General features: G+C 36.4%; 1 protein-coding gene across 1 annotated transcript; it reads left to right on the forward strand.

Moving 5' to 3' along the window:
• The first annotated feature begins 1,561 nt into the window (after positions 1–1,561).
• On the forward strand, positions 1,562–25,797 carry LOC140139916 (uncharacterized). The gene is made up of 11 exons (XM_072161690.1): positions 1,562–1,700; positions 7,361–7,701; positions 10,254–10,392; positions 12,041–12,127; positions 12,465–12,775; positions 15,992–16,172; positions 17,243–17,457; positions 18,148–18,308; positions 18,737–18,912; positions 19,522–19,831; positions 25,676–25,797. The coding sequence occupies exons 1-10, from the start codon at positions 1,649–1,651 to the stop codon at positions 19,797–19,799; spliced, it is 1,941 nt and encodes a 646-aa protein (XP_072017791.1). The 5' UTR covers positions 1,562–1,648; the 3' UTR covers positions 19,800–19,831; positions 25,676–25,797.
• Positions 25,798–26,730: the final 933 nt, after the last annotated feature.

Below are 26,730 nucleotides of genomic sequence, written 5' to 3' on the forward strand. Positions count from 1 at the left end.
TTTCATCAAAGTCTTGGAAACTAATGTGGATGGTATTTTGGTTAACAAAAACGATACTGTTAAAAATATCGGTATTTATGCAAGCGACATTTCTAGTATGTAAAATGCATTGAAAATTGTCGGCTAAAGAGTGCATTAATTAAAATCGCAAAGAGTAATAGCAACAATAACTATCTACATTCCAAGCGGAAACGCTTTTCAAAAACATACCACCTTTTTTCGGGCAATCGCTGAAACCAAAATATGAAATTCCAGGCCATCTGTAAAAAAGTGCGTGAGCGAAAATGACCATGAACTTGGGTCACCGAAACAAATGTTTATATTGATGTCAGGCCTTTCATAGTGATACAACAATTAGCCCCCAATAATGGCTTTCATTTGAACCGTTATTTGTCAAACTGTGTTTTTTACTTTTTGAGAAATTAATGAATTTAACGGCCATTAGTGGTGACATATTTATAAAGCTATTCGGCACAAAAGAGTGGTTTCCGAGCGATTTTACACACCAGATTAAAAAATATTCGGAGCCGACTTCAACAGAGCCTTGAATAGCCGATCATCATCACTGAATGACAGTCATACCGACACACGTAATATCTATCCTTGTTTAGCCAGTTCCTCGCTTACGGAAGTCAATTCACGCGGATGCTTACAACTTTTATACATGCTTTAGCCCAGGGTGCCAATCCGTTGGACCACAAGACTTATTGGTAGCAAATTTGAATTTTTAACATATATAGTCAATGAGAGTAGCGGGTATAGAATAGAAATACAGCCTTTAGTCTCACTAAATTCAAAAAATATTTAGGCTTATATAAAATTGAAATAAAATTATCTGCATCCTAAACGACATCAACTGTACCACAATTGGGTATCACACATTGTTATATATGTTGTGCAGTTAATATTCATATATTCTTTTAAACATAGGATGCTTCAGATTTTACACAAAAAATATTTCATCGAAAACCCACCCACTCGGCTATTTCAAGAAGGTAATCAGACTTCCTTAGAATGTGCAATAAATTAGTATTAAAATCAAGTTGTTGTCTTTTTACGCATTTTAAAATTCTAATTTGTTGTGCTAACAGTCAGTTTAAACTTTTATAAATTGTTTATCACCAGCACTTACATTACATTAAATAAAAAGATATCTTATAAATTTTTAAATTTCATCGAAATAATGTTTGCTCTTTTAGTAAGATTTTTTAAAAGAAAAACAAGCAAAGACTAAGTCTAAAATACGTGCACGTAGCGGATGCAATTACTTGCGCCTAAAAAACTAATCAAGATCATGTCACATGATAATGATTTTCAATAATGCATTGTAAATGTCCTTCCCGGCAAATCCCATAAGCCTTTGTGCTTGGACCCCATAAATTGTTACTCCGATGCGCATATCGTTGCTACGCACTTCATAGCATTGGAATGGACAGTAACGTTAACGACACAAATGAACGATGTGCCCATCGGCGTTACGTCTGGTTACGACATCATGGGTATAAGCGCAAAGGTGAACAGATTCTTCATTGGTAAATATCGTACGTTATTAAATCCACAGACATTTATAGGCAATAACGAGCGTGAGACGGCTGTGACCAGGTTATTTCCTGTACCGGTACAAACAAAATACATCAGAATACAACCAATGGCATGGAATACGCAAATTTGCTTGCGGTTTGAAATCATTGGATGTGAAGGTAAGTTTGTTTGCTATCATACAAGCGGCTAGTTGTATGCCATTTAAGATTTCACACCACCAAATAGTATATATGGTTGTGCGCCCTTGAATTTCACTTCTCAGAAAAACCCATTGATTCTGAATTTAAGCACTAAAATGAGCAAAAATTTGCATAATTTTAGCCAAATTTGGATTGGTCATGATTAGTAATATTAATTCCTGCAAGTGTACCACAGATGGGAGAGATCGAATAACTTTTAATGATTTTAAGCAGCCTTTTCTTTACAGAAACACCGGCATGGTTTTGCCTGAAAAATAGGAAATTCCCAGACATCGTAGACTTTGAGGGCCAGTCGTAAAAAATAATGACGGTCAACCTATATTTTTTTCCAGCCAGAGGGATCAGACAAGGGCTGATTTCAACCATCATAGTTGTCGCTTAAAACTGAGTCGCTCCTGTGAAGAAAAAATGACGTTTTCTTAAGGCAAATTTAGCACATATCTCTATGGGACTCTGATTTGGTGGTGTGAGATCTTAAGGGTAGACTAGGTATATCGATTTTCATTATCTAAATCAATATATTATTGAAATATAACCCTACATATTTTACATATTTTGTAAAAGTTCTATAAAACATTGAGAACTTGATTTATGTTGTTGATGAGTTATGCAAGTTTTACACAAGTGTTGTGGTGTCAGCCCTCTTTACAACATAACTCGAAGAACCACAGGACCTACAGAAGTATATCTGTGATATTTTCTACACGCTTGCTATGAAATGATCAATGCAATTTTTGCCAAAGTTCACTACCATTCGCAAGATGTTGTGAACTACCAAATCCCAATTGTGTAAAATAGTTGCTAACCTTAAGGAAACAGAGAGGTTATGCAAAACAAAACATTATGTTAAATCCATGATAAATAGGTGCTTATTCCTTGTAAAACAAAAAGTCACGTTTTGAGCGTAACGTCTGATTTACGTCTCGCATCTCCAGGATGTTATTTGCACAAACTCTCAATTGGCTTGTTACTAGACGCTGCTCCTTGTGAGGCCCATACAGTAAAACCACGTTAAGGCTTAAAATAATAAGTTGACTTGCCCTTATCGACCGATCTAAAAACATGAAAAACAGGGTCGCTTTTTTGTTGTTGAAATGTCGCATTTTGGTTTATAATTTCAAAATATTTGTTTTATTTATGTTTAACTGCGGTATAAACAAACTCTGACTCGATTTCTGCATTTGCGTTTCCCTGTGATTACGTTGAAAACATGCTCTATTCTATTTTTTGAAAAGATATTCTTAAACACTTGAGAATGTTCTTGCGATCTTATTGCTTCTTACCCATGTGATGTGACACAACATCACACACTTTGGCGCGTGCGAGTCGACGCGATACTCGTATGCGCTATTTGAACAAATCGGAGGTGCTTAGAAACAAAGGGGCTGATCGATTCTAAGCCCTAGATAATTCCTTGTAAAATGTAGGATTTAATTAAATTAAAATTTGGTATACTTATGATTAATATATTATTTGAATTAAAGTGTTTAAGAATGAGAATAAAGGTATTCTTTTTTAGCCGCTGTCGTACATCTATCGTCTCATATTACATGCAACATCATTATTTTTGGCTTCACCTCGTTGTTTCACTTAAAATAATGATGTCATCCGTGTTATATGGGTCAAATAGTCGAGGTAGTTTGGGCGGTTTTGAGATGCAATCTCTTGTCTCCGGCATGCGTTTCATAATATGGATATGATCAGTGAACACAAGAAGGGAGTTCTGAGACCTGTACAACTTACTTCTTCTAAATTATTTCTCATTATACTGCGGCCACAGGACGACTGTGAGAAGGAAAAATCCTATGTCAAACCATTCTGTAGGAGTTGCGACCACAGAATTAATCAGCAATAGAAAAACTATAGAAAAACAGCAAACCTAAACTACACTTGGGTTAGAGTCCCTACAAAAACACCAACTCCTGGAGCTGACACAGATTTTGAGAAATCAAATGATGGCTTGTCCTCAAAGCCGCAAGGAAGGGACAATGCTGACAAGTGTGGAAGCAAAAGGAGCAACCTTATGAACTGCAGGAAAATGGTCACAATCTCCACCATGAATGTGAGGACCATCAGAAAACAAAGATGCAGTGAGGAACTAGTGTGCAGCTTATTGGCATACAACATAGACTGGGGATACAGGAACATCGCATTGTCCACAAAGAACCAGTCAGATATGAGGATATCCTTGGCCAGACGCTAATCACAACTTCAGCTGTTAGAAATAGAGCAGGTGCAGCAACTTGCGGAGTTGGCATTGTTCTCAGTTCGAATGCAAAAAGCTCACTAGCTAGTGTAACACAGCACACAGACTGAATCCTGGCTGCCAACTTTCAGGGTAACCATGCAACAACAATTATAGTTACCCATTGTCCAACTAACGTGGACAATGAAGACAACATTGAAGCACACTATGACAACTTAAGAGGAGCCATTGGTTCCATTCCAGCTCACAATATGCTTGTAATAGTAGGAGACTTCAATGGTAGAGTTGGGACAGGAGATGTAAATTTTACCTATCATGACATAACCAAGAGAAATGGACAGTATATGGCAGATATGGCAATTGAGAAAAACCTCATAATTGCTAACACCTATTTTCGAAAGTGAAAAGGGAAGCTGTGGACGAACATGAGCCCAACAGGAAGCAAATACCAATTGGACTACGTTCTGATTTGGAAGAAGTTGAAGAACAGCTTGCTGGACGCTGAAGCCTATAGCACCTTCTCTAGCATAGGATCTGATCATAGGATCATATCAGCAAGGATTGATGAAAATGCAACAAAGCGATATGAGAGATTTATAAGCGCCACTGCAGAAGCAACAGAGAAGATCATACCCGTTAGAAAGAAAATCAGGAAGGCATGCTTCTCAAGTGATCACAGAGTAACAACAGCAAGACAGAAAATCAAAGATGCTTATGAGACATATCAAGAAAATACAACCGAGGACAACAGGCTCAGTTATAACCAGGCAAAGTCTGAATTAGCAGGAGCCTATAATCAGGCAATAGAGGATGATCTCAACAACAAGTTAAGAGAAGTTGAAATGGCACATGACAACTGTAAACACAGTCAGAGTTGTTGGAGACTGATTAATGGCATTACAGGAAGAAAATCGCCAATGAGGGGCCAGCTGAAAGGTGATACACTGATGGAAAGGGTTAACAACTGGTATCATCATTTCAAAGATCTACTAGGAAATTCTCCAGATATTGAGAGAGAAGATGATATAATAGAGCCCATCACAGATGATCTCGCGATTGAGGTTGGGCCTTTTAGCCATGAAGAATATACAAAGGCAAAGACAGCAATAGCAGAAGGAAAGAGTAGTGGAGAAGACGGCATCCCACCAGAAGTCTTAAAGAGATGTGACCTGGATGACCTGGTTCTAGTTTTTTGCAACGGTGCATTGCTGAAGGAAAGAATGCCTGATCAATTGTCTATTCTAATATTATTCCAATTCCGAAGCCAGGAGACCTAAGTCAAGGAGGTAACTACCGTGGCATTAGCCTATCATCAATAGTAGCCAAAACCTTCAATAGGATGATACTCAACAGGATAAGTTATATGAGACGACAGATGCACTCCAGCGGCTAAAAACAATACCTTTATTATCTAATTAGTAATATTAACAACAAATTTCTGCAAATGATGATCTGAGTATCTAAGGCACTGAATGAAAAATAACACCACCACGACGTTATCATGTTATAAAGAAAGTGTCCTATACCTACAACACAGAGCTAGTATAGGACAATGGACAATAAGTTGCAGCATTACGCATCATGTATTTTGCAGAAATTAAAAAAAAAAGAAAAAAAAAACTTAAATCGACCGACCGACCCATGTGTTGGCACCTAAAGGCCAAGTCAACTATTTTTTTTTATCTAAGCCTAACATTCATTCTCATTCGAAGAGTTAATTGTAAGAAAGAGACACAGTACGTGGAAATGACAGCTAGGCTACAGTACCTCCAACAATTTAATGGCAAGCAGGTGTAATGTCGTGAGAACTTAAACTTCTCTGAACTATGAACATAAAAATTAACGCTTTCTGTTGATTCTGTGTAAACCAAAAAGATAATTTGTCCAACCCGAATAACATAACATCTTTTGGATACGACCTAGCACAAAGTAGTCGACTCGAAATGTGCCGTAGTCTGAAATTAACACGCGATGCTTCCTGAAAATCAGTACAGCGACGCATTTATTGGAATATCAATCATTTGATGATTACTTCATGATATGTGGATCCAATAACGTTATTTGAGCTTTACTTATCTTGTCTGATGACTACATGTTCTCACATGACACACTTCTTGTCCAACATACACTACATGGTATAGGAAAAAATTATACTGCTTTTATAGCGAAACTGGACCGCCACGTCCACGGACCAATGTTAATTTGAACAGTGGGTCATATTTTTGAAAATAAGAGAATGTGATATATTTTGGAGTTAGGAACGTCATATGGATTCCGAAGAAAAACAAAAGAATTTACACATGAACCGAGATAGCATTTTCCTCCACTTACTGCATATTAATCAGCCCTTTGTGATGAAATAACGCACAGGAAACCATGTCAAGTAGGAAGGGACCAATTTCTTGATATAGAAAGACATTCATTTCCAAGGAATATCAGGAGGCAACTATGTTTAAAATACAACATGAATCGCTTGTAATTCCAAAACCAGACTACATCCAACGTCAGGTTGATAACGACACTAGGCAATACCATCCAGCTAAATACAGAGTTATGAGAACCAGAATCAACAGTTACAAATTAAGTTTTTGGCCCCGTACAATAGAATGGAATGATCTCTCACCAAACACTCTCAACACCACCGATATGTCAGCTTTCAAAACAGCTTTAAGTAACAACTAATTCTTTTTGTAAGATTGATAGTGTCTATATGTTATAAGTTTTTTTCATTCAATGCCACCGCACTGGTTCTCAATTAGATGTTGCTTCGGCAACGTTTTTGAGTATATGATAGATGTAGAGATGAGAGGCTATTCAAATAAAAAACATCCAACAGTGCAGTAGTATTCTTACAAGATCACATGACTCACTCCTTGTCCTAGGAGAATGTTGACGCGACGGGGGGTCGAGTTTTGCGGGAGAAGCAGTACAACGTATCATAATGCGATCAAGCCATCAGATTATGATAACATAAACTCAGGTCCACAAAAGCGTAAATCCGAGGGAATAGGGGTACATTCCGCTCGAATCATCCCCCAATGTTGACGCCCGTGTGTGTTTTTTTAAAATCAAATTAACGTCACATTTGACCATTGTAGCTTAAAAATTGCCCATTTTTGCACGTTTGTTTCAATTCATCATAAGCATATTTTGGCTACAAAATGACAAGTTATTTCTTGCACTTTGCGCGCATTTCTACCATAGCTGCTGGATTCAATGTACCAACTTCATCCCCGCAATATCAAATGAAGTTTACGCCACTGAAGGTCCACGAGATAAATATCAATTTCTGTTTGAATATTTTTATTGATTATCATTGAAAAAAAAGTGGCACAACTAAAACTTACCGTTAGTCAAGCATTATGTCTATTGATTACTGATAAATGTATCTAACATCATACCCACATATTAGAAATTATAGACAACTGTGGCAGCCAGCTTGGCGTAGAAGACAGCCGAATTCATTCGAGTCAATTGGAAGCTTCAAGTGTTTTCATAGCCAGTGCTGACCAGGACGCAAGGTTAAATCAACTACGTGTAGCCGGCGTCAGTACTGGAGCATGGTGTGCAGCAGTCAAAGACGCCAACCAATGGATTCAAGTACAACTCTTAGCCGTTACTTTTGTAAACGGAGTGATGGTACAAGGAATGAATGCCACATGGATGCAATGGGTTACGAAGTTCAAAGTTCAATATAGAGAGTACGGTGACGAATGGTCATATGTGCGGACGCACGATAACTTGGATGAAATGGTACGTTCTAACAAAATATCAACTGGTAATATGGCAAACCTCTGGGTCTGTACTCTTGAAGCTATCTTATCATTCAAACTTGACATGATTGTAAAATGTGGCGATGTGGCACTATCGTATCATTGTAAACGTAAATATTGAAATAATGTAGATTCAATTCAATATCCTACTCCTTTACGATTTCTGAATACTAATGGTATCCCAGGTGACACGAAATGGCTTCAAATATACAAATAACTCAGAACAAGTTACATAATAGTATGTCAAGGTGTTTAAAAAAAAAATTACTTCCACCATGACATAATAACTGGTCGTAACAGTCAGTAACCAAAGTTTTTGATATCTGATCCAGATTCACAAATTAATATATTCATACATCATATATAACTCATGTCACTTTAAACCTAGTACTACGAAGTGTGGGGTGGTACAACCCCCCTAAATCTTCCATCCGAAACTAACAAAAGAAAAAACCCCACATGTTTACGATAAAATGACTTAAAATAATCGCAGATCCATCCTTTGAGCCCATTTTAATTCTTTTACACCAGCACATTACCCGGGAGTAGGAACATCAACAATGATCATAGAGTCAGGGTTGGGGAGACCCGCCATATGTAAAACCTATGTTTTTCGTTTTGCCCAAGTAAAATTATTCAAAAGATATATTTTTACTCGGTAGTTGCAATAGTTGAAATGGGCATTTTCTTTCATATTTACGAGACGATCCGGTAAAAATCGCATGGTCGTAGATGTTTTGGCCGAATGCCAGTTCCATGGTCTGAATTTCCCACATCTGTGATGACGCGCTCTCATTATGACATCATAGTGACACTATGTGGGAAACGTCTGTAGTTACTCTGGATAGAGGAGACCCGAAGCTTTACATTTGTACCATATATAATGGTATATATTGTTTGTAATAGAAAATAGGTAGGGGGTAGCAACAATTCCTCCTCTTCATAGTTTATATAAAAAGTGGCTCAGTAGGACAATGGTTAAGGGTTTAAACAGAATAACCATAAAATATATTCCTTTAGAATCCTTTTGTCCACATTTTGAGTTTGAGGAGAACAAACCTGACGAAGGTGGAATATATGCGAGCCCTCAATACAAACTTATGCATACTTATTACTAACTGATAACGAGTTTACTTAGTGACATTATACTCACACTAACACACGCAATACGTCAATATACACAGCCTTATAGTCTTACATGTCCATTTTGATTTCGTTAGTATGGGTATATGTACGACGTATAATAGTAAAACGATTATATTTCACCGATCGTAGAGGTTTTGCACACAAATGTTATAATACAAGCGACGTCAATATAATGTTAATTTATGTGAGGTGATAATAATTTCGCAGCACCAAGTTTACGATACTTAAAAGGGCATTTCGTGATCCACAGCCTCATCCCCCCACTTTTCTCAAAAAAAGTTGAGATTTTTATATCACTGGAAACCCCTGGCTACATAATGTTTATGAACAAAATATTTCTTGCAGATAAATTCGTTTAGCAAAGATATCGTGAAATTTGAATTTCGTTCTGGTGCACCAGAACGAAATTACAACGCATTGTCTATGGAAGCAACTGACATTTTGGGAATAGGCTTTTTCGTGGATATCTAATGAAAAATGACATAAATAGAGGATGCTAGGATCACGAAATACTCCTTTAAGTCTAACATTAAATTTTTTTTAACATAGTAACATTACACGGTTGTTTGATGTGATCAGTTATTAGTTTTTTCAAAATAAACATCGTGTATAACCCAATTTTAGGCTTAAACAGCTTAAAGCGGTATCATGCTAATATATACAGATGCTTTTGAGTAATTTTCAACATTAATTTCAGCTTATTTACAACATTGTTCACTTTCACAACATTTTTAAAGCTTTTTCGGATATAAATGTATTTATTTATGACAAGATTGGCGGCGCTATTTAAATACTGGAAATTTCTTTTTCAGGCTTTTAATACAAATAATTCCTTTTATATTTTGATGAAATATGTTTATAAAATTTTATTATTGCGTGTTTCACTTATTCCGCCTGTTTTAATGGCAGTATTTGCCCCTTGCAAATTAAGAAATATGATTTATGATAGATAGCACCACCCATAGTTTGCATTTACTTAATGAAGCCAATTCTATATGAAGCGCTTTGTTGCAAAACCCCTTACATCCACTTGAGCAACTTTGAGAACACATCAAAAAATTCATCATTAAAATCACTGATATAAGGGGGTTTTCAACAAAAGCAGTTTTTGGCGGGATGCTCATCCTACCCAAGCATCCCGCCGAAAAATGCTTTTGTTGCAAACCCCTATATATCAGTACTTTTTTTGATGATTTTTGGATGTTTTGTCGAAATTGGTCAAGTGGATGTAAAGGGTTTTGCAACAAAACTCTTCATATACATCAAACAACCGTGATTAGACATTAACAGTCAGATTGATGGAGCACATTATAACGAATAACTAATCATGCCAATTGATTATAATCAACACATCACTGTAGTACATTTCATTGACTATTTTTGAAGGCATTTAATGGTAACACAGATGAAAACACGGTTATAACACGAATATTCCCTGCTCCTGTACTTGCCAATTACATCAGAATACTACCATTAGAATGGAATAATGGGGTGTGTCTGAGATTTGATATCATAGGCTGTAAAGGTAAGTCCTATTTTCATATGCATTACGCTTACTAACAGAGATCCACTTTAATGGACATTTATTGGTGTAAAAGTGAAAATATTATATGTTCCTCCTGCCGAAGTATATTTTTTCTCTATTTTTCGCTTTTACCTCTAACTATGAACATCTCTATATAACACATAACTAATACAACGCTTTAGGCTAAAAAAATATAAATAGGCGCAGGTAACCTAAAAACAAGATTAAGTTTTATTTATATTTCCATTTGTTTCATATTTTCTACCCTTTTTCTGTAATAATTATGTTTGCCACCCCTTCTTCTTCTGACACCCTTTCCTTGTTGCTGCCCCTCCTTTTACCCCGGGGGCTCGCACCCCAAAGCCCCAACGCGCATGATCTATCCTATCAAAATGTGTAACGTCGCCCTTCGTTGTACATAAAAATTGTTTACAGTTGGAAGCCATTCGTAAGTATTGAATCTCAACCTCATACAAATCATCGTGTGTGTGTATGTATCATTCCACATTGTACACTAAACCAAACAGCTTGAAGAGGTACACCTTGAAGATTTGAATGTGTGCGGAATGCAAAACACGCCTTTTCAAAAATTACTTCACGTATTTTAACTTAAAAGTATCTTGAGATATGTGCGATGTGATAATAATGGCGATATTTCGTTTTACCACTCTTTACAGCATACCAAGCAAACACAAAAACGGTTTTTTTAAGGTTATATTTTGGATTTTTTTGCTTTGGTAAAAATGTTTTTATAACAATAAATGCCGGGTTATATAAAGGTCAAGAAAACGTTTTAAAACGTTTTAAACAAGTCAAAATATACATAAAACTTTTGTTTTTAGGTTACCTGCGCCTATTGTTCCTTCTTTTTTTTTTTTTTTTTTCTTTTTTTATACTCATTGCCAACCCAGGCTAAAGTTCCATTACCTCCTACACTAGGTCGTTTCAAAGCGATGTGCAATTTAATTATTTGATTATTCAGGTTGTTGCATGATGGTCGGCTGCAGTGTGGACTCTGTCTGCGGGCTGTCTTAGAAGCCTGCTGACATTGCCGCACTGCAGCCGGCCAGCACAGATGCGCTTCCTTGTGTGTTCATTATGATGTTATTTGTTAAATCCGTGGTATGTAATTATTTTGTATTTATTTCATTTGTATTTTGATGTATTTTGTTTGACCCCTGGGCCAGACTGGAAATCAGTGTGGACCACTGAGTTTGTTCCCCAGGCAAAATAAGATCTAATAAAATAAAATAAAATAAAGTAAGTGAATGAATGAATGAATATTTTTTAAATATTTTCAACATGATATATTAAAATATTTTATGCAAAATGTTTTGCCAAATATTTTGTCAACACTTAAATAACATAATGTTAGAATATTTGCAGTAAGTTATCAAACAACGTTTTTTGAATGTTTTGTAAACGTTTTATGCCCTTTATATACCCTTTATATAACTCAACATTTAAAATGTTTTCTGGCAAGCTTTTCTAACCTATTGCGAATGATGTCGAAACGTTTCAGCAAGATATACAAAAGTGTAGTTGTGATATTTGAATTCAAGCACGCTTCTAAATAACTACAGCAATAACTACAGACCAATCACCAAAGCTAAATACTCTAACTGGCCTTAATGCACAATTTTTCCAGTTCCATGTCCGGCTCAGTTTGAGGTAGACGAGCCCCCGGACACCTCGTCGTGCTCAGCCTGCTACATTGACCAAATGTGTAATGAAGGTAGGGACAAGATATCTTGTAGATCATAATATCCGACCGAAGATGTTAGGAAAGTGTGCAAAGAGGTTTAATGAAGTCGGTGAATTTTTTAATATAAATTATTTGTAACTCAGCCTTCTGATGTGTCATTGTGAGATACGAGTTGCGATTCGCCAAAGGTACTGTTATTATAAAGAGAATGAAAAGGTAACATTATTATTCTGTACGTGTTGTGTTTCTTGATTGATTTATCTTATTCATCGGGCTTTCTCTCTCCCTGTCTCTTTGCCGAGGAAAAATGTAAAAAAATTAGCTGTGACTTTTTTTGTGTGTGAAATATTTTTATTTTTGCTTGTAGTTCGTCCTGGATTACCTAAAGCATTAGGAATGGAAGATGGGTCCGTTGCTTACAATCAGATAACGGGTTCTGGTCACTACTATGACAGACAACCTCAATATGCACGATTAAACGGACCTAGTGATTGGAGTGCCATACTACAACCGTATATGTGGTTACAGATTGATCTATTGTCTGAATTAATCGTAACTGGAATACAAACTCAAGGCTCAGCAACTACAAGTTTCTATGTAAAAACTCTCGAGATTGAAAGAGGATTTGACGCCTCATCTTTGACCCCGATAAAGGACACTGGTTCCAATACTGCAAAGGTAACATTGATGGAATAAATGTGTGTTGGAGGTGTTTGGGGTGTGAAGGTAGTGTCATTGATGTGTATTACGGATGGGTGTTTTCTATGTCATGTATTGATAAATTGTGTGAGGCATTGTTTGAATATTATTTAATCATAATTACATGCTCAAATTTGAGCCAATTTGCTCTGAAATCGGTTCATATATGTCTTGGTTCGTTGTTTGTATGTTGTTTGTTTCATGATAAAAAGTTTTTTTGAAAATTTCTTGCTATTTGTTACTCTTTTTCTGATATTTTACTGTCATTATACACGTGTTAACCCCTTGTAAAGATGAAAACACGGTTAAAGATAAATAGCGACATCAGTGTTCACCTTTTCTTAAAAATCACGTAGTTTTACATGACATCAAACAAAAATATATACACAATGTGCATTTCCCTCATAAAATGGAAAATAATTATTAACAAGAAGGACCAAATGAAGCTATGTTACACTGTTTTTACTTCCATCCCTGGAATGAAGGATTTTTCCCATGAGGAGTAATTTTAAAATTTAAGCGGTTGATCGAGATTGCTTCTTACTAATAGGCCGCGAACCTTACCGTGTTTAGGGCTTTGCGATCTACTTTTGATATAACACGCTAGAACCGATTTTAGTTTATGATTATACCATACACCCCGTCTACAAGCATAGTGTTTTTATAAAAGCTTAATTAATTCGAAGCAAACGTTAATATACCAATACAATAGATCGGTCTTAAAATAATACTTGTTTGTATATGCTTGGATCCGTAATTTATTTGCTCAAACTCCATAATGGCGACTGGATTATTATGTAGCTTTCATCAGAAGCACACTATATGCTTGTAGACGGGATTTTACGGTATGATATCCGAGAGATTTTTGGGCGGGTGCGGCGTGGCGCACCCGCCCTGTATTCTCTGACAATTGACCTACTTTTTCACATGCCGCAGTGTTGAGAAAATATTCGTGCCGGTTATATCCCAAACACCCACAGAGGTGATAGTTTACGGCAAGTTTTGTAATTATTACTTGCTTTTGATATGTAAGTAATACGATAAAGTCGTCATAGGCAGTAATGTGTTTGTATTAAAAGAAATAACAAAAATAATTATTTAAGTAATAGAAATACTATTTGGAAATTGCAGCAAGATTTGCAGATGTTTTTATTTGAACAGTACCAGTTCACCAGTTTTGCTAGTTTTCCTAATCTTTGGGCTAAATTAACAGCATCGTGAAGGTCATATATATCATTTTATACTGACAGCTTCTGTATGGAGTTAAATACAGCTTGTATGTACATTGTGTTCAGTGTGTACATAGGCTATTTACTTTTCAAATCGTGTGACAAATTGTGCTTGGTGATGTTTGTATAAGGTATTATAGACAAATTATTAGAATGCATGTGCACCAGTAGAAATGGCCCAGGTTGAAGAAAATAAATAAACATATGAATGAATATTTTATTCCCTGGATTATTTTTGTTGTGACAAAATAATGATATAGTTTGACGCTTTGAAATACAGTTATGTTAATCATGATAAAGTTACAAAGTTAAAAAATAATAAATTTAAAGTTTTCCCCTCGTAAGTTGTATCAAAACAACATATTGAGGAAATTGATATGACAGATTTTTAAACTTTGATATGGAAAGATACCCCAGCCCTGTTGTCTAACCAGAGAAGATGAGCAGAAGTCTTTCTATCTGATGATAAAAAAAACTCTAGGTATGATTACGAAAATGTTTTAAATAACTATTATCTACAAAAGTTTTATAACAATGTTTTATATAAAATGTTAACATAAAACGTCTTCTGTTATGATGTGAAGGGTTAATATATATAAAAACAGGGAAAATCTGTTCCAAATGACCAGCAGAGAATAAAGGATAAGCAATAGATAAGATTAAAATCAGGGAATATATGACACAACCAATGGGGGAGTAGCAAACGTATAAACGTATAAACGTATAAAGTTAAAAACTCTTTTAACTTTGTTTATACGTTTTGTGTTATTCCCCCATTGGAAATCGATGTTGTGTCATATTTTCCCTGTTTTTAATTGTGAAGACTTACTCATTCTTTCATTTCTCTTGACAATTTTTCATTTGCCCGCCCTATTTCTTTTAAAGGAATTTTTATTTTATGGCTGTTTGTTCATTATTTGCCGCTTGACGTGACAGCAGAATAGGTGACGAAGCTGCATTGCAATCTTACATCACATGTTTTAGGGGTGGGCAATAGGTATATTTTGAGGTGCAAAATGCGATGTAAAAAGTATTCCAGGTCTGATTATATCTGTCGAATGACTTGACTAGGAGTAGGCTATATTTATAAACATTTATAAGTACACAGAAAAGATTAATTCGTCAAAATTTGTCAAATTGTATGAAATATTTTATTTGTATTTATAATATTCGGCCGAAGCCAGGCTAAACCCAATAGTGCTCAGAGGCTTCTAAGTGAAAGAGATGCCTCCAGATATGACGGGACAGGGATATGGGAAGAGGTCCGATTTTAGAAGCAGGGGGAAAACCGGAGCACCCGGAGAAAAACCTGCGAGGACGAGCATGGATCGGCAACCAAACTCACATGCGCACCGCGGGGAATTGAACCCGGGCCACAGTGGTGAGAAGCGAGTGAGAAGACCATTGCACCGCCCTCCCATTTTATCATTCAAGATAAAAAAAAATTGAAAATGTGCATGGGATGTTGAGGAAACAATTTATAGAATAAATTTGTAAAATGGCAAATTAATAAATGAAAAATATGACAAATATTTTTACTGCATGACAAATTAAATGACGAATTAAATTACTAATTACTAATTACAATCCATCTTCAGTTTTTGTCATGCACTCATTTTTTTTAATAATTACAAATTGATAATGGCTACTTAGTCATTTATTTAGTAGTTCAAGGGATAATACCGGATAACGGATAAAAATCTTAGGGTGGTCATTTTTGTTTGAATCTAATGTACTACATGTAGTTGGATTCCTAAAATTAATACTTTTGTGTAAACCTATCATCATTACATTTAGAGATACAGTATAAAAATAATATCTATATCACTGCGTCCAGGAATAGGTCTGGGGTAAGGATGGGTTTAATATGTTCTTGGCATGGTTCGAAGTATTTCGATATTTTAACCTGACAGTTCTCAATTTTGGTAATCTTTCACTCGTAACTTTTAATGTATTTTTTCTTTAGATATTTAGCGCGAATGAAAATAACCATGGCGTGGTTAATATTCCATTTCCCAAGCCAGTTGTGGCCCGTTATGTTCGAATTGTCGTGAAGTCATACAATGGATACCCCCGTTTGCGGTTAGAAGTCATTGGCTATGATTGCACGTGCCCTTATGGACTTACAGATGGATATTGCGCTAAAGGTATGTGTACCTATTTTGAATTTGAATTATAGTTACAGATCCTAGATATATGTTTTTACGACTGGAATGGAAATCAATAAATTTAATTATAGGTTTTGTAAAAGTCAAAATGCACCTGTCAATTGCAACCCCGGCCCCAGACAACATGAACATACATGCAGAATATTAGTGGTGGCACAACGAAATTAGAGGGACACCCTCTTGTCCCGTCCCGTTGCCATACTAAAGCATGAAAATGCATGATAAAAATGGAGTGTTATAATGCGTACTGTAGACCATTAGTCCTATAACGCTGTGTCAGACAAAGGTCTTTGGACATGGCAAAAGTTCCAAGTCAGCAAAAACATCTTAACCAGCCATGTTGAGGTCTTCATCAGTGTTCGAGCTCTACATCATATAGTTTAACAACCGGATGATCTACAGTATAATAGCTACGATTTATCCTGGGTTATACTTTTGGCGACGAAGATCGCCGGATATTAAAACCAAACAATAGGCCTATACTATATATCTGATGCACAGGGCCGGTAACTTGGGCCGTGGAATACCAGGCGTTTGCATCGGTTTGATGGGTTGGGGAATGGCTAAAGATTTGCCCTGGAGGGTCCGCGACTGGCCAGGTGTTTACCCGGGACTTGAACTTTTAAACCCAAAATCCACGACCCGGCCATTCCGGGTACCCTTGGCCGGGATTTTCAGACAAACATCGTAAATTTTCACGGTGATCAATAACGTATGCCACCACAATTTCCCCATATATTTTCTTTTCTTGTTGTTATGCTGGATCGCGAGGGCAATTCATTTGTTATTTGACCCTTTCGGTAAATCCCACAAATCTTTGCGGTTAACGGACACTACACGGCTTAAGGATATGCACATCGTCGTGACGTCAAATGACGACATCAGGTCTAAGAATTATGAGATTTACCGAAAATATCAAATATTTCGTTAACCCATTTCCTTTGTAATCAGCCTCCGGTAACACTGGCACTGATCATATTTCTTTATCATTTTATGCCAACAATTAAAACCGCGGAAATAGTGCTCATTATATTGTTCTGTTTTAACAGAGCCTGGATGGCAGCTAGTGTTCAAAGCTGTAGCTGGTGTTACAACATCAACTGTTGACGATGGAACATTTGATACATACGATCCATATCAAGTATGGGACCGACCTGAACCATTTAATGAAGATAACGCTGAAGCACGTCAACTCAATACGAATTTCAAGGGACATTACAAAAGTTCATTCGCACTTCACTGGGAAACAAGGAATATCCAGAAGGTATTTTATTGTTCTAGCTCGTGAGGGTCTTTATTAAAGGTCTATCTCTGTTGTATCCTTAGACACAAAAACATGGACATGCTTCCTCGAGCTTCGCGAACTTTATTTCCTTGACTTGAAGGCATCGCAGTCCGATAAAGATACAATAAGATTTCACGACAAATGCCGACTAGTCCATACAATACTCACTGCAGTTCCAAAAATTAGCTTGGTGTTTCTAAAAAACATCAGATCTTGAAAGCCATTTATCCATTTTAAAATCAAAAAATCAGATCTTGCTAATTGTTGATAGGCAATTAACACCAGTAGACACAAATCCTTGATCGTTTGAAAAACTTGTTAAAAATCTGTAATCTGCGCAAATATATTTTTTACGAATTTTTCAACCGATCACAGATTTTTCGCTGAAAAAAGTCTCCTGGTGCCTAAATTTATGCCTAAATAAGGACAAAAATTTAATCACGGTGTATTTCTTATAGTATTTTCTAATGTATTTCTTTAACTAGGATTAATATTTCGAAATAGTGCTATTTGTCTGAACTCTCAAAGTAGTACTTTTTGAATGTATTGCCCTGCACTGGACTTACGTTGTGCATCTTGAGTGCACCATAGATTATTAAGGATTATACAGAAAGAGCTGGGTCATAATTCGGTAGAAATAGCAAATCATACTATTTTTTTAAATTTCAGGTAAAAGTAGCACTGTCAGACGAGACTGCTAATGAGGTCATGGCCCTAAAGTTTAATGGAGTAGGCTCTAACCATCTGAACTGGTTTTCGAGGAACCGTTTGCTTTCGGCGCCTTATGCGGATATTTGTACTGAGCGTCAAAATATATTTTCTACATCCGGGTAAGGAAAATAAATATACACTTAGAGACCTACTATAGTACTAAGCCCTCTTGTTAATCAAAATACAAGTTTGTCTCAGAATTCCGCCTGCATAATTATAGAGCTACTAAAGTTTGTCCATTGCTTTTCCGTCATTCGCTTTTTATTTACAACTAAAACAACGCATAGGTTTTCCATTAATTATAAGGCCAACTTGTTGAATCTTTAGAAACATGATTGGAACAAGAAAGTGAATTTTTGATGACGTGGCGTCTTTGATGTTATAATAATATTTGAAACCTAAAATACCCCAATTCCAATTCAATCTTTACTATCGTAACACCGTACTTTTGAAATCCTTAATTTGAACGGTTTTAATTTTAATACAAAACTTTTTTCTGATTATTTGGTATTATTTATATATATTGTATTTTTTTGTCAATGTAAAGACACCTTTCATACGGTAGACAATGGTTTATTAACAACATGTATTATGGATGTCCGGGGGCCTCGGGCTGGATGGTTGTTACTTACAAATCCCATCTAGGATGTGATTGGGAACAGCAGGATGCCAAACCAGATTTTATGTATAGTAAAAGGGGGACTTACACGAACTGGAATATAGGTAAGATAATGAACTTAAATATGTCCATAGTGTACCTTCATCTGTAATTCAAAACCAGAAAAAAAAACAGCGCTTAGGGAGGACAGCTTTTATGGTGTACTGAGCTCAGCAATGCTTTGCTGTCTTCGATAGCGCATTGTATCGGAGAGGTACCTGGCTTTTATCAAAGCAAAAAATAATCTATATCAAAATAATTACGCCATGTGTCTATAAATTGCCTTGGCTTATTTTCTTATTAACAATTACACAAGAGTAAATGACAACTAACACCCCAATACTTACAAAAATGGCTCAATAAGATGGGTGAAACAGGTACCAACAAAACATATGCTGCTGCAAATCGTATTTCAAAGGGATGGGAAGAATGGCCCAGCTGCCATTGCTAGATTGCTAGATATACACCAGGCACAAAAAGAAACTCGTCAGTTATATTCATCCTTGCTGTTCTATAACTTGATAAATTTGGAGTTATTGAACAGCAAGGATGAATATAACTGACGAGTTTCTTTTTGTGCCTGGTGTATATTGCCAACATTGTCAAATTTATATAGGACAGGACAGCTATTGCAGATAGGACGCTTGCACTAACCTCTTGATTTATTCGTTTAGATCAGCCACTTGGGCTAGCAGATCGAAGAATTGAGGACAGCCAAATAACCGCATCAAGCTTTTGGACTAGTCCTAATATTAGAAGTCCTTCGGAAGGCCGACTTAATAATGATAACTACTGGGTTTCTGCATCAGACGATATTAACGAAGAGCACTGGTTGCAGGTTGATTTTCTTACTAGTGTTGTTATCAAAGGATACAAACACAGGGCAATGGTAAATCAGATCAATGGGTTACTCGTCTCACAGTCGCTACGGGTACTGATGAGAATACATTGAAACCAATTGAGGATGCTGATGGAGTCACCATAGTAAGTTTTTTTCTCTTATATCGGATAAGGCGGATTAATGTTATGTTACTATCAAAGGGGTTGCTAACGTGGCCTGTTAGTGGTTAAGGGTGGTCTTAACTCTGGTATTATGCAAAACGTTGGGCTCATAACTGCTAAATTGTTGTCTAAAGTATATAAAAGGATACATATTTTGAATGACAGATCCATCTGTGAGGTCAAAATAGGACGAAATACTCAGTTTTGGCAACCCCATGGTTTTTTTGACCTAATTTTTGTTTCAGGAAACGTAACTAAAAATTCTTGAGTAAAAAATATTTTTATTACTTTTTATAAAAATCACCAACAAAAATATATTTGTGATATTTGAATTCTTCTATACACTCGCTTTAAAATGATCAATGCAATTTTTGCCAAAGCAGACTACCATTTGCAAGATGCTGTGAACTACCAAATCGCAACAGTTAAAAGTAGTTGTTGAACTAAGCGTATTTGAATGTGGCTTCGCCTTTATCAAAACTGCTTTTGTCTCATGTTTTTGCCAAACTTTTCAAAGCAAAAATACGTAAGGACAATTTATTTTTGATAACCATTTGGTCTAATAACCGTTTGGTCTAATATCCGTTAGGTCCAGTAATCGTATGGTCTAATAACCAATTAGCCTAATACCGTCAATTTGCCAATTCGTCTTAAAATTGCCATTAAGTCTACTATAGATAACGAGCTGTAAGAACATAATCAAATACATTATTCCCAGTAATTGTCAGTAGAATGATTATTGTTTATTACTGTTTATAATATACACAAAAAATGAAGAAGAAGCGTGACATTTTTGTTATTGTGCCATTTCTTCTTATTTTTCCGTTCTTTTAACCGACACTAGGTTCATCATGCATCACCGGGGTGTCACAGGTGTGACCCATGGGCCGGTAAATGTTATCTGCTATTCCAACATTAAAATAAAATAGGTTATAATGTTTATAAAACCCCGAGAGCAGAGACCACGGTGACGGCTATTACCTCACAGTATTTAAATACAGGGTGTCCCAAAGAGGCCCCTCATTGGGCCTTCTTTTTTGCCTATTTTTGAAAATTTGATCAAATATATTTTGGTATGTAAAGAAACCTGTTATTGTTAGCTTTAATAAACCAAAACAGTTATTTCAATCGACTCACAACTTTTGAAGATATGACCTTTTAAAGACAACCCGTTTTTCACTCTGTCCACGGATAGCAAACAGAGTGGTTGGGATGGGTTATGCTGTAGAGCAGGCCTTCTCAACTGGCGGCGCGCGCGCCACTTGTGGCGCTTGGAGTTAGTCGAAGTGGCGCATGAAGTGACGCACGGTAAAAAATCAGAGCTTCTTAAAATCTCAGAGCTTCCGGGGGCGCTGCCCCCTGGACCCCCGCGGCTGGGGCTTTCACACTGGAACCCTACAGTGGACATAAGGCGCGGGCCTCCTGGACCCCATCCACTATATGTGTTCGATCGCGCACACGCTCCCTCACAAAATGCTCCCTAAACATGTTGGCACTTCATTATCACTAAAATTTCCCAGTTGGCACTTCAAATAAACTAGTTGAGAAGGCCTGCTGTACAGTAACCAGACCTCACCAGAGATCACTAGACCTCACACCACTTGATTTCTTCATTTGTGGCAAAATCCAAGATCTTTTGAAAACGTATTACTGCTATATTCGCAAGTATCCGGCGCACACGGTTGACACGCAACGCAATTGATGCAATGAGGACTAGGGTTGACACCTGCATTCGTCAAAGAGGCAAACGGGAAGAGGGCAGAGCAACACAGTAAACTCACTTCAAAAAGAACCAAAGACAAACTAAACAGCCCTTCTCAGGGCTACCTTTTATTCCAAAAAGAGAAATGACTTATGTTGTCAATAAAAAGATAGCAAGAAACAATAAAGTAAGAAAGTAAAAAACATAATAAAACAAAAAGCATAAAATAACCTGAGAAAAACATAAGTAGTTGCAAGTATAGCAAAAGAAGTCCCATCCCACATCAATGGCGCCCAAATTAATGGCACTTAACAAAAAATATATAACCCATTAGCCCACCGGTAAAGCCCATTCCTAAAATAAACTTGTTAATTTATAAAGTTATCATCGAGGAATGTTTTATATTCATGCATGGTATATGCACTTTTCAATATTTGAAGTAGCCAAACCTCCTCCGTGGACATAGTGAAAAACACGATTGTAATGTACTTTGGTAAACAAAGATACTCTTCAAAAATCGATACTTAAGGTGCTGTAGTTTTGTCAAAATCCGAGATTCTGAATAAAAGGCAGGAACCATCGTTTTATTATTACGATGGAAAAATTAGTCGAACACTAATTGTTCATAACACGTACACGACCCACACCCACCCCACACCCCCACACACATACCCACCCCAGGATCGTACCGTATTTTAACCGCGGGAATAACATGCATTGGCGCTAGTAGCAAATTCCAATTTTCTTTGCTTTACCTCACTTGTTCGTCTCAAAATATCTGACAATAACAGCTAACATTTTATGGAAAATAAATACTAATCTATTTTTACAGATATGTTATAATATATCTTTAATTTAAAAATGACACTTATTTTATAACAAAATCGTATACCGTATAGAAACTTATGGAGTGGTGATCATTAAGTGCACATTAAACTCAACTTAGCTTTAGAACATCCTCGCTTTGTATGGATGACATTACCAGCGCTCAGGCCAGCGCTCCTGTTATGAACAGGGCACACACATTTTGCGATGTCCTTTCATTTTTGGAATTAGTTCGGATCAAAATTAATAGCGCACAAAATCTAATGTTGGTTAGAAATCGTACAATAACAGCAATCTTTACATGTTTTATGTTAATACAGATTTTTGCAGCGAATGTAGACATTAATAGCGTTGTAGATATCATCTTTCCCGAACTAATTACAGCTCGTATTCTGCGTGTATATGCTATTGAATGGAAAAAGCGTCCGGCTATGAGAATGGAAGTCATTGGCCGTGGTGAAGGTAACTAAACATACCCATAGACATAGATTCCAGGGGTGGGGGATATCCCCAATATTTTGATAGGGGTGGTCCATACAATCATCCCCCAATGTGGACGCCTGTATGTGGGTTTCCGACTAAACAAACTTCATATTTGGCCATTTAAGGCAAAAAGAAGTTGCACGCTTCGCTCGAATTTGTTTCACTTTTGCACCTTCAAACTTCAGCATACCAAACTTTTTCTTTTTGGACTCGATTTTTTTTGGTCTAAAAGTTTGGACCTTTGGCGCACATTTTAGCATGTTTAAATAAAACGTCACGAAAATGGTAGGTTTCCAGGACCTCAAAAGAACTGTTTTAGCTCTATGGTTATGACCGGAAATGCTTTCAGGATCTCACCAGACAGTAGGTTAAAGGATATTACCATTCCTTTATTGCCATCCGATATGCAAGTTTGCAGAATGTTGCTTTGATATTAGGCACTCTACCGCAGGTCTTATTGTGCTAATATCAAGCACTTCAGGGTATATAAAATTATACAATATCATGATATAACAATGCATCAACATATAATTATATGCAAACAAGGTTACACTGTGGCTTTTGGTTCAATACCACAATTTCTGTAATATAGTTTTCAATGCAAAATATATAAGCACTTCCTCATACAATGGAACCCTCACACCGAAAAGACATTATTATCAGTTAAAAATAGAATACTGAATCCCCAAATGACCATAAGTCCACTTGTGTTGACCCGATACTTTTTTGTTTGTTTTAAACCACTGAAGGTTAAAGACCCTAACTTCACAGTGCGCCCTCCTTTGTTGGGACCTGAGAGGAACGTGTACACTGATAGGGTGGGGAAATTGATGTTCAGCGCATGAATTTGGGGAACTATAAAATCATGTTCCATCTACATGTCACTCTGAAATTTGCAAATATTTTGGCAATTTTTTGGAGAAGAGGTATTTTAAATGTATTTGATCAGAGACCAGAAATAACCTTTGACCCCAAACATTTCAACACTCCATGCCATGGAACATTGTCAGCTTCAAGTTCATCACCACGGAATACTTCTTAAATCCTGCTGTTGTGATATGTTATATTTTTATTATTTTTATTCATGTATTGAATTTTTAAATCATTCTTACAGTCGGTTGTTTGAAAATAGGCTGGCCAATAATACACCGTGCAAATATAGACACCGGTGTTGATGTTACGATGGTATCACCAGGTCAAATGTTTCTTTGTAGTGGCCAAGTTACAAACTGGGCATATCAAGGAAAGACTTCAAAACCATGGCGAGCTATAGTATTCAGACCGACTGAGGGATCTGTTACTGAATTTCAAATTGTAGGCATTAATGACATACCAGCAGGTGCAGTTAACATACCCGTCAGTTATACAGTACCTGAAAATGAACGCATTACAGTCAAACATGGTGATGTAATTGGATGGTCGTTTGGAGTTGGTGTGATAACGTGGAATCGTGGAGGGAACTACAATGTCCGATTTGTTTCCGGAAATCTACATGCAGTCAATCAAATAGTTAATTTCAATGCAGGAGTACAACAACGGGAATACTCCCTGGAAGCTACGGTGGCTGAAGGTAATGCAATAATACTTTAATAGATATTGCTCTGGTCACAGACCACGAAACTAGCCGTGCCGTTTATGTGACCTTTGACCCATGTGACCTTAGATTCAATTCTGTATAAAACAGTTTTCGATGGAAAAATATATAATTTCATGTACGATTTTCTCATACATAGAATTTCCAAATGACTAAAAGTACAACATACAATGACCCGATACTTTTCTTGTTTTAAACCATCATCTTGGATTTTATATCAAATATAACATTAAAATGTAAAATAATCTCTTGAATCGATTTCTGTCCATGAAATTAAGCAAAAAGATCCTTAAATCATGATTTTGGGCTGATTGGCTCAAATTATACACAATTTACCGATTTTCCAATATCGGTCATCGGCAGCAATCTTGGATTTTCTGTGGCAAAGGTTGATTTATAATAGGGAAATTAACCATAAAATCAATATCTGACCCTTAATTTAGTCAAAAACGACACCTCAATTGTGTCTACGTTAATGGACTCAATATATTTTTAGAATGGCAGCTGGCGTCTATCTTGAATTACACGTTGAAGATGACCATAAAATGAACCACTAACCTCTGGAATAGAATCTTGGACATAAAATTAGTCTGAAATGACCCCTCAACCACGTCTCCGATTTGCAATATTCAAAAGTTATCATTGCAAGATTGCTGCCGGTGGCCATTTGGGATTTAGCCGTCTCATAATGGTTAGCCCACACTTTTGGGAGCTCCAACGTTCCTCTGCGGGTCATGAAAAGCCCGAGTATGACCATACCATACTAAAAATCTAGTAATCTTGATAACAAGGATGTTACCTTAATCGAAACGATGCAAAAAGCTCATTGGGCGTTTTTCATTATTCCCGATATCTAATGTTGCTAATATTAAAGAACTTTTCAAAAGTCCAACACTAGTGGAAATTTAAAATGGAAATTCTTTCAAAAGTGATGAGAATTGGACAAAAGTATGAGAATTTCTCATTTCTATGCAACGTTAAAAACCCTTTGTGGGACTGATCTGACTATACTGATTTTCTAGTAAAATTGTAATGTTTAAAACAATGTGATAGGTTGTTTACACGTTAATTATTATTTCTGATTCATTTGGATCAGAAAGTATGACTACAGGGTTGGTGGATTAAGAAGGACATGTAATGTTTCATGCTTGGTTACTCTAGTTTCTCGAACAAATGTTTGGATACTATTAAGTTGTTATTTATATTATTATGTATTTTACAGGAGGTGTTGGAAAAGCCAGTATGTTTGCTATCTTCGTCAGCACAGGCAATTAGAAGTTCTGCATATCATATTGTGATAGCATGTGAAAAAAGATGATTTAAACTTATTATCATTAAAAGCCGTTAAATGGTTATACACAATTAGATCTAAGCAAAAAGCAATATAAAAAGATGCCTCTAAACTTAACGTATTGCGCATTATTGTCGTATTAAGCTTAGACTACCCCGTAGTCCACTTCCCCATTCTGCATATAGGGCCTACTCTGGATATTGTATTTAAGCTTAAAACTCTGATTTAATTAATGTGTGCACAATTGATAGATTTTCACATCTGATCTTTTCAGTCACCCTACATACCCTCTGTTTGTTAGTTCCCCAAGTGGACTACTGACATTGGATTGCGGTTTTCATGCTTAACACGGCTGTCTATGAGCTTCTACGGATGAGATTGTCGGAAATCGGGCCTACTAAAATTGGCCATGATGTAATGCATCTTCAAATGGATCTGGCTTGTGATTGGTCGCCCAGATCTCGTATGGTTTAAATCCTCCGGGTACCTATCATTACCATTAATAACTACATGGTACACAAGTATGCCGCCATTGTGTTATGTAATTGCATGAACGCGTCAATAAGTGCATGAGCGCGTATTGTATTTACTTGCGGTTAAATCTGATTGATAAACAAGTATGATTGACAGTGTGAGTGTTAGGGACTTTGCCCGCTTAAAATCCCGTTTAAAATTCAAAGTCCATAGTCTATTTTTAACCTGGAATTTCGCGATTAATAAACTGGCAGATTTTAAAATCAGAATTGTTCAGTGAAGTGCCAATACAATTATGACATTATGTTATGTTGCATTCAATAATATAAGCCTACGCACACTTTACTTTTACTGTCACTAATATAATTATATAAACTTTTTCATAACAATTTTATACTAGTATATATTTTGATGTAATATATATCAGTATAATTTCGAGTTCAACTGAATGCTTTCATCATGATTAACATTAATAACATGCTTTTATTTATCAAAAATAGACTATGGCATAG

Source organism: Amphiura filiformis, chromosome 18 (assembly GCF_039555335.1).
Source record: "Amphiura filiformis chromosome 18, Afil_fr2py, whole genome shotgun sequence".
In the NCBI taxonomy this organism is placed as follows: domain Eukaryota; kingdom Metazoa; phylum Echinodermata; class Ophiuroidea; order Amphilepidida; family Amphiuridae; genus Amphiura; species Amphiura filiformis.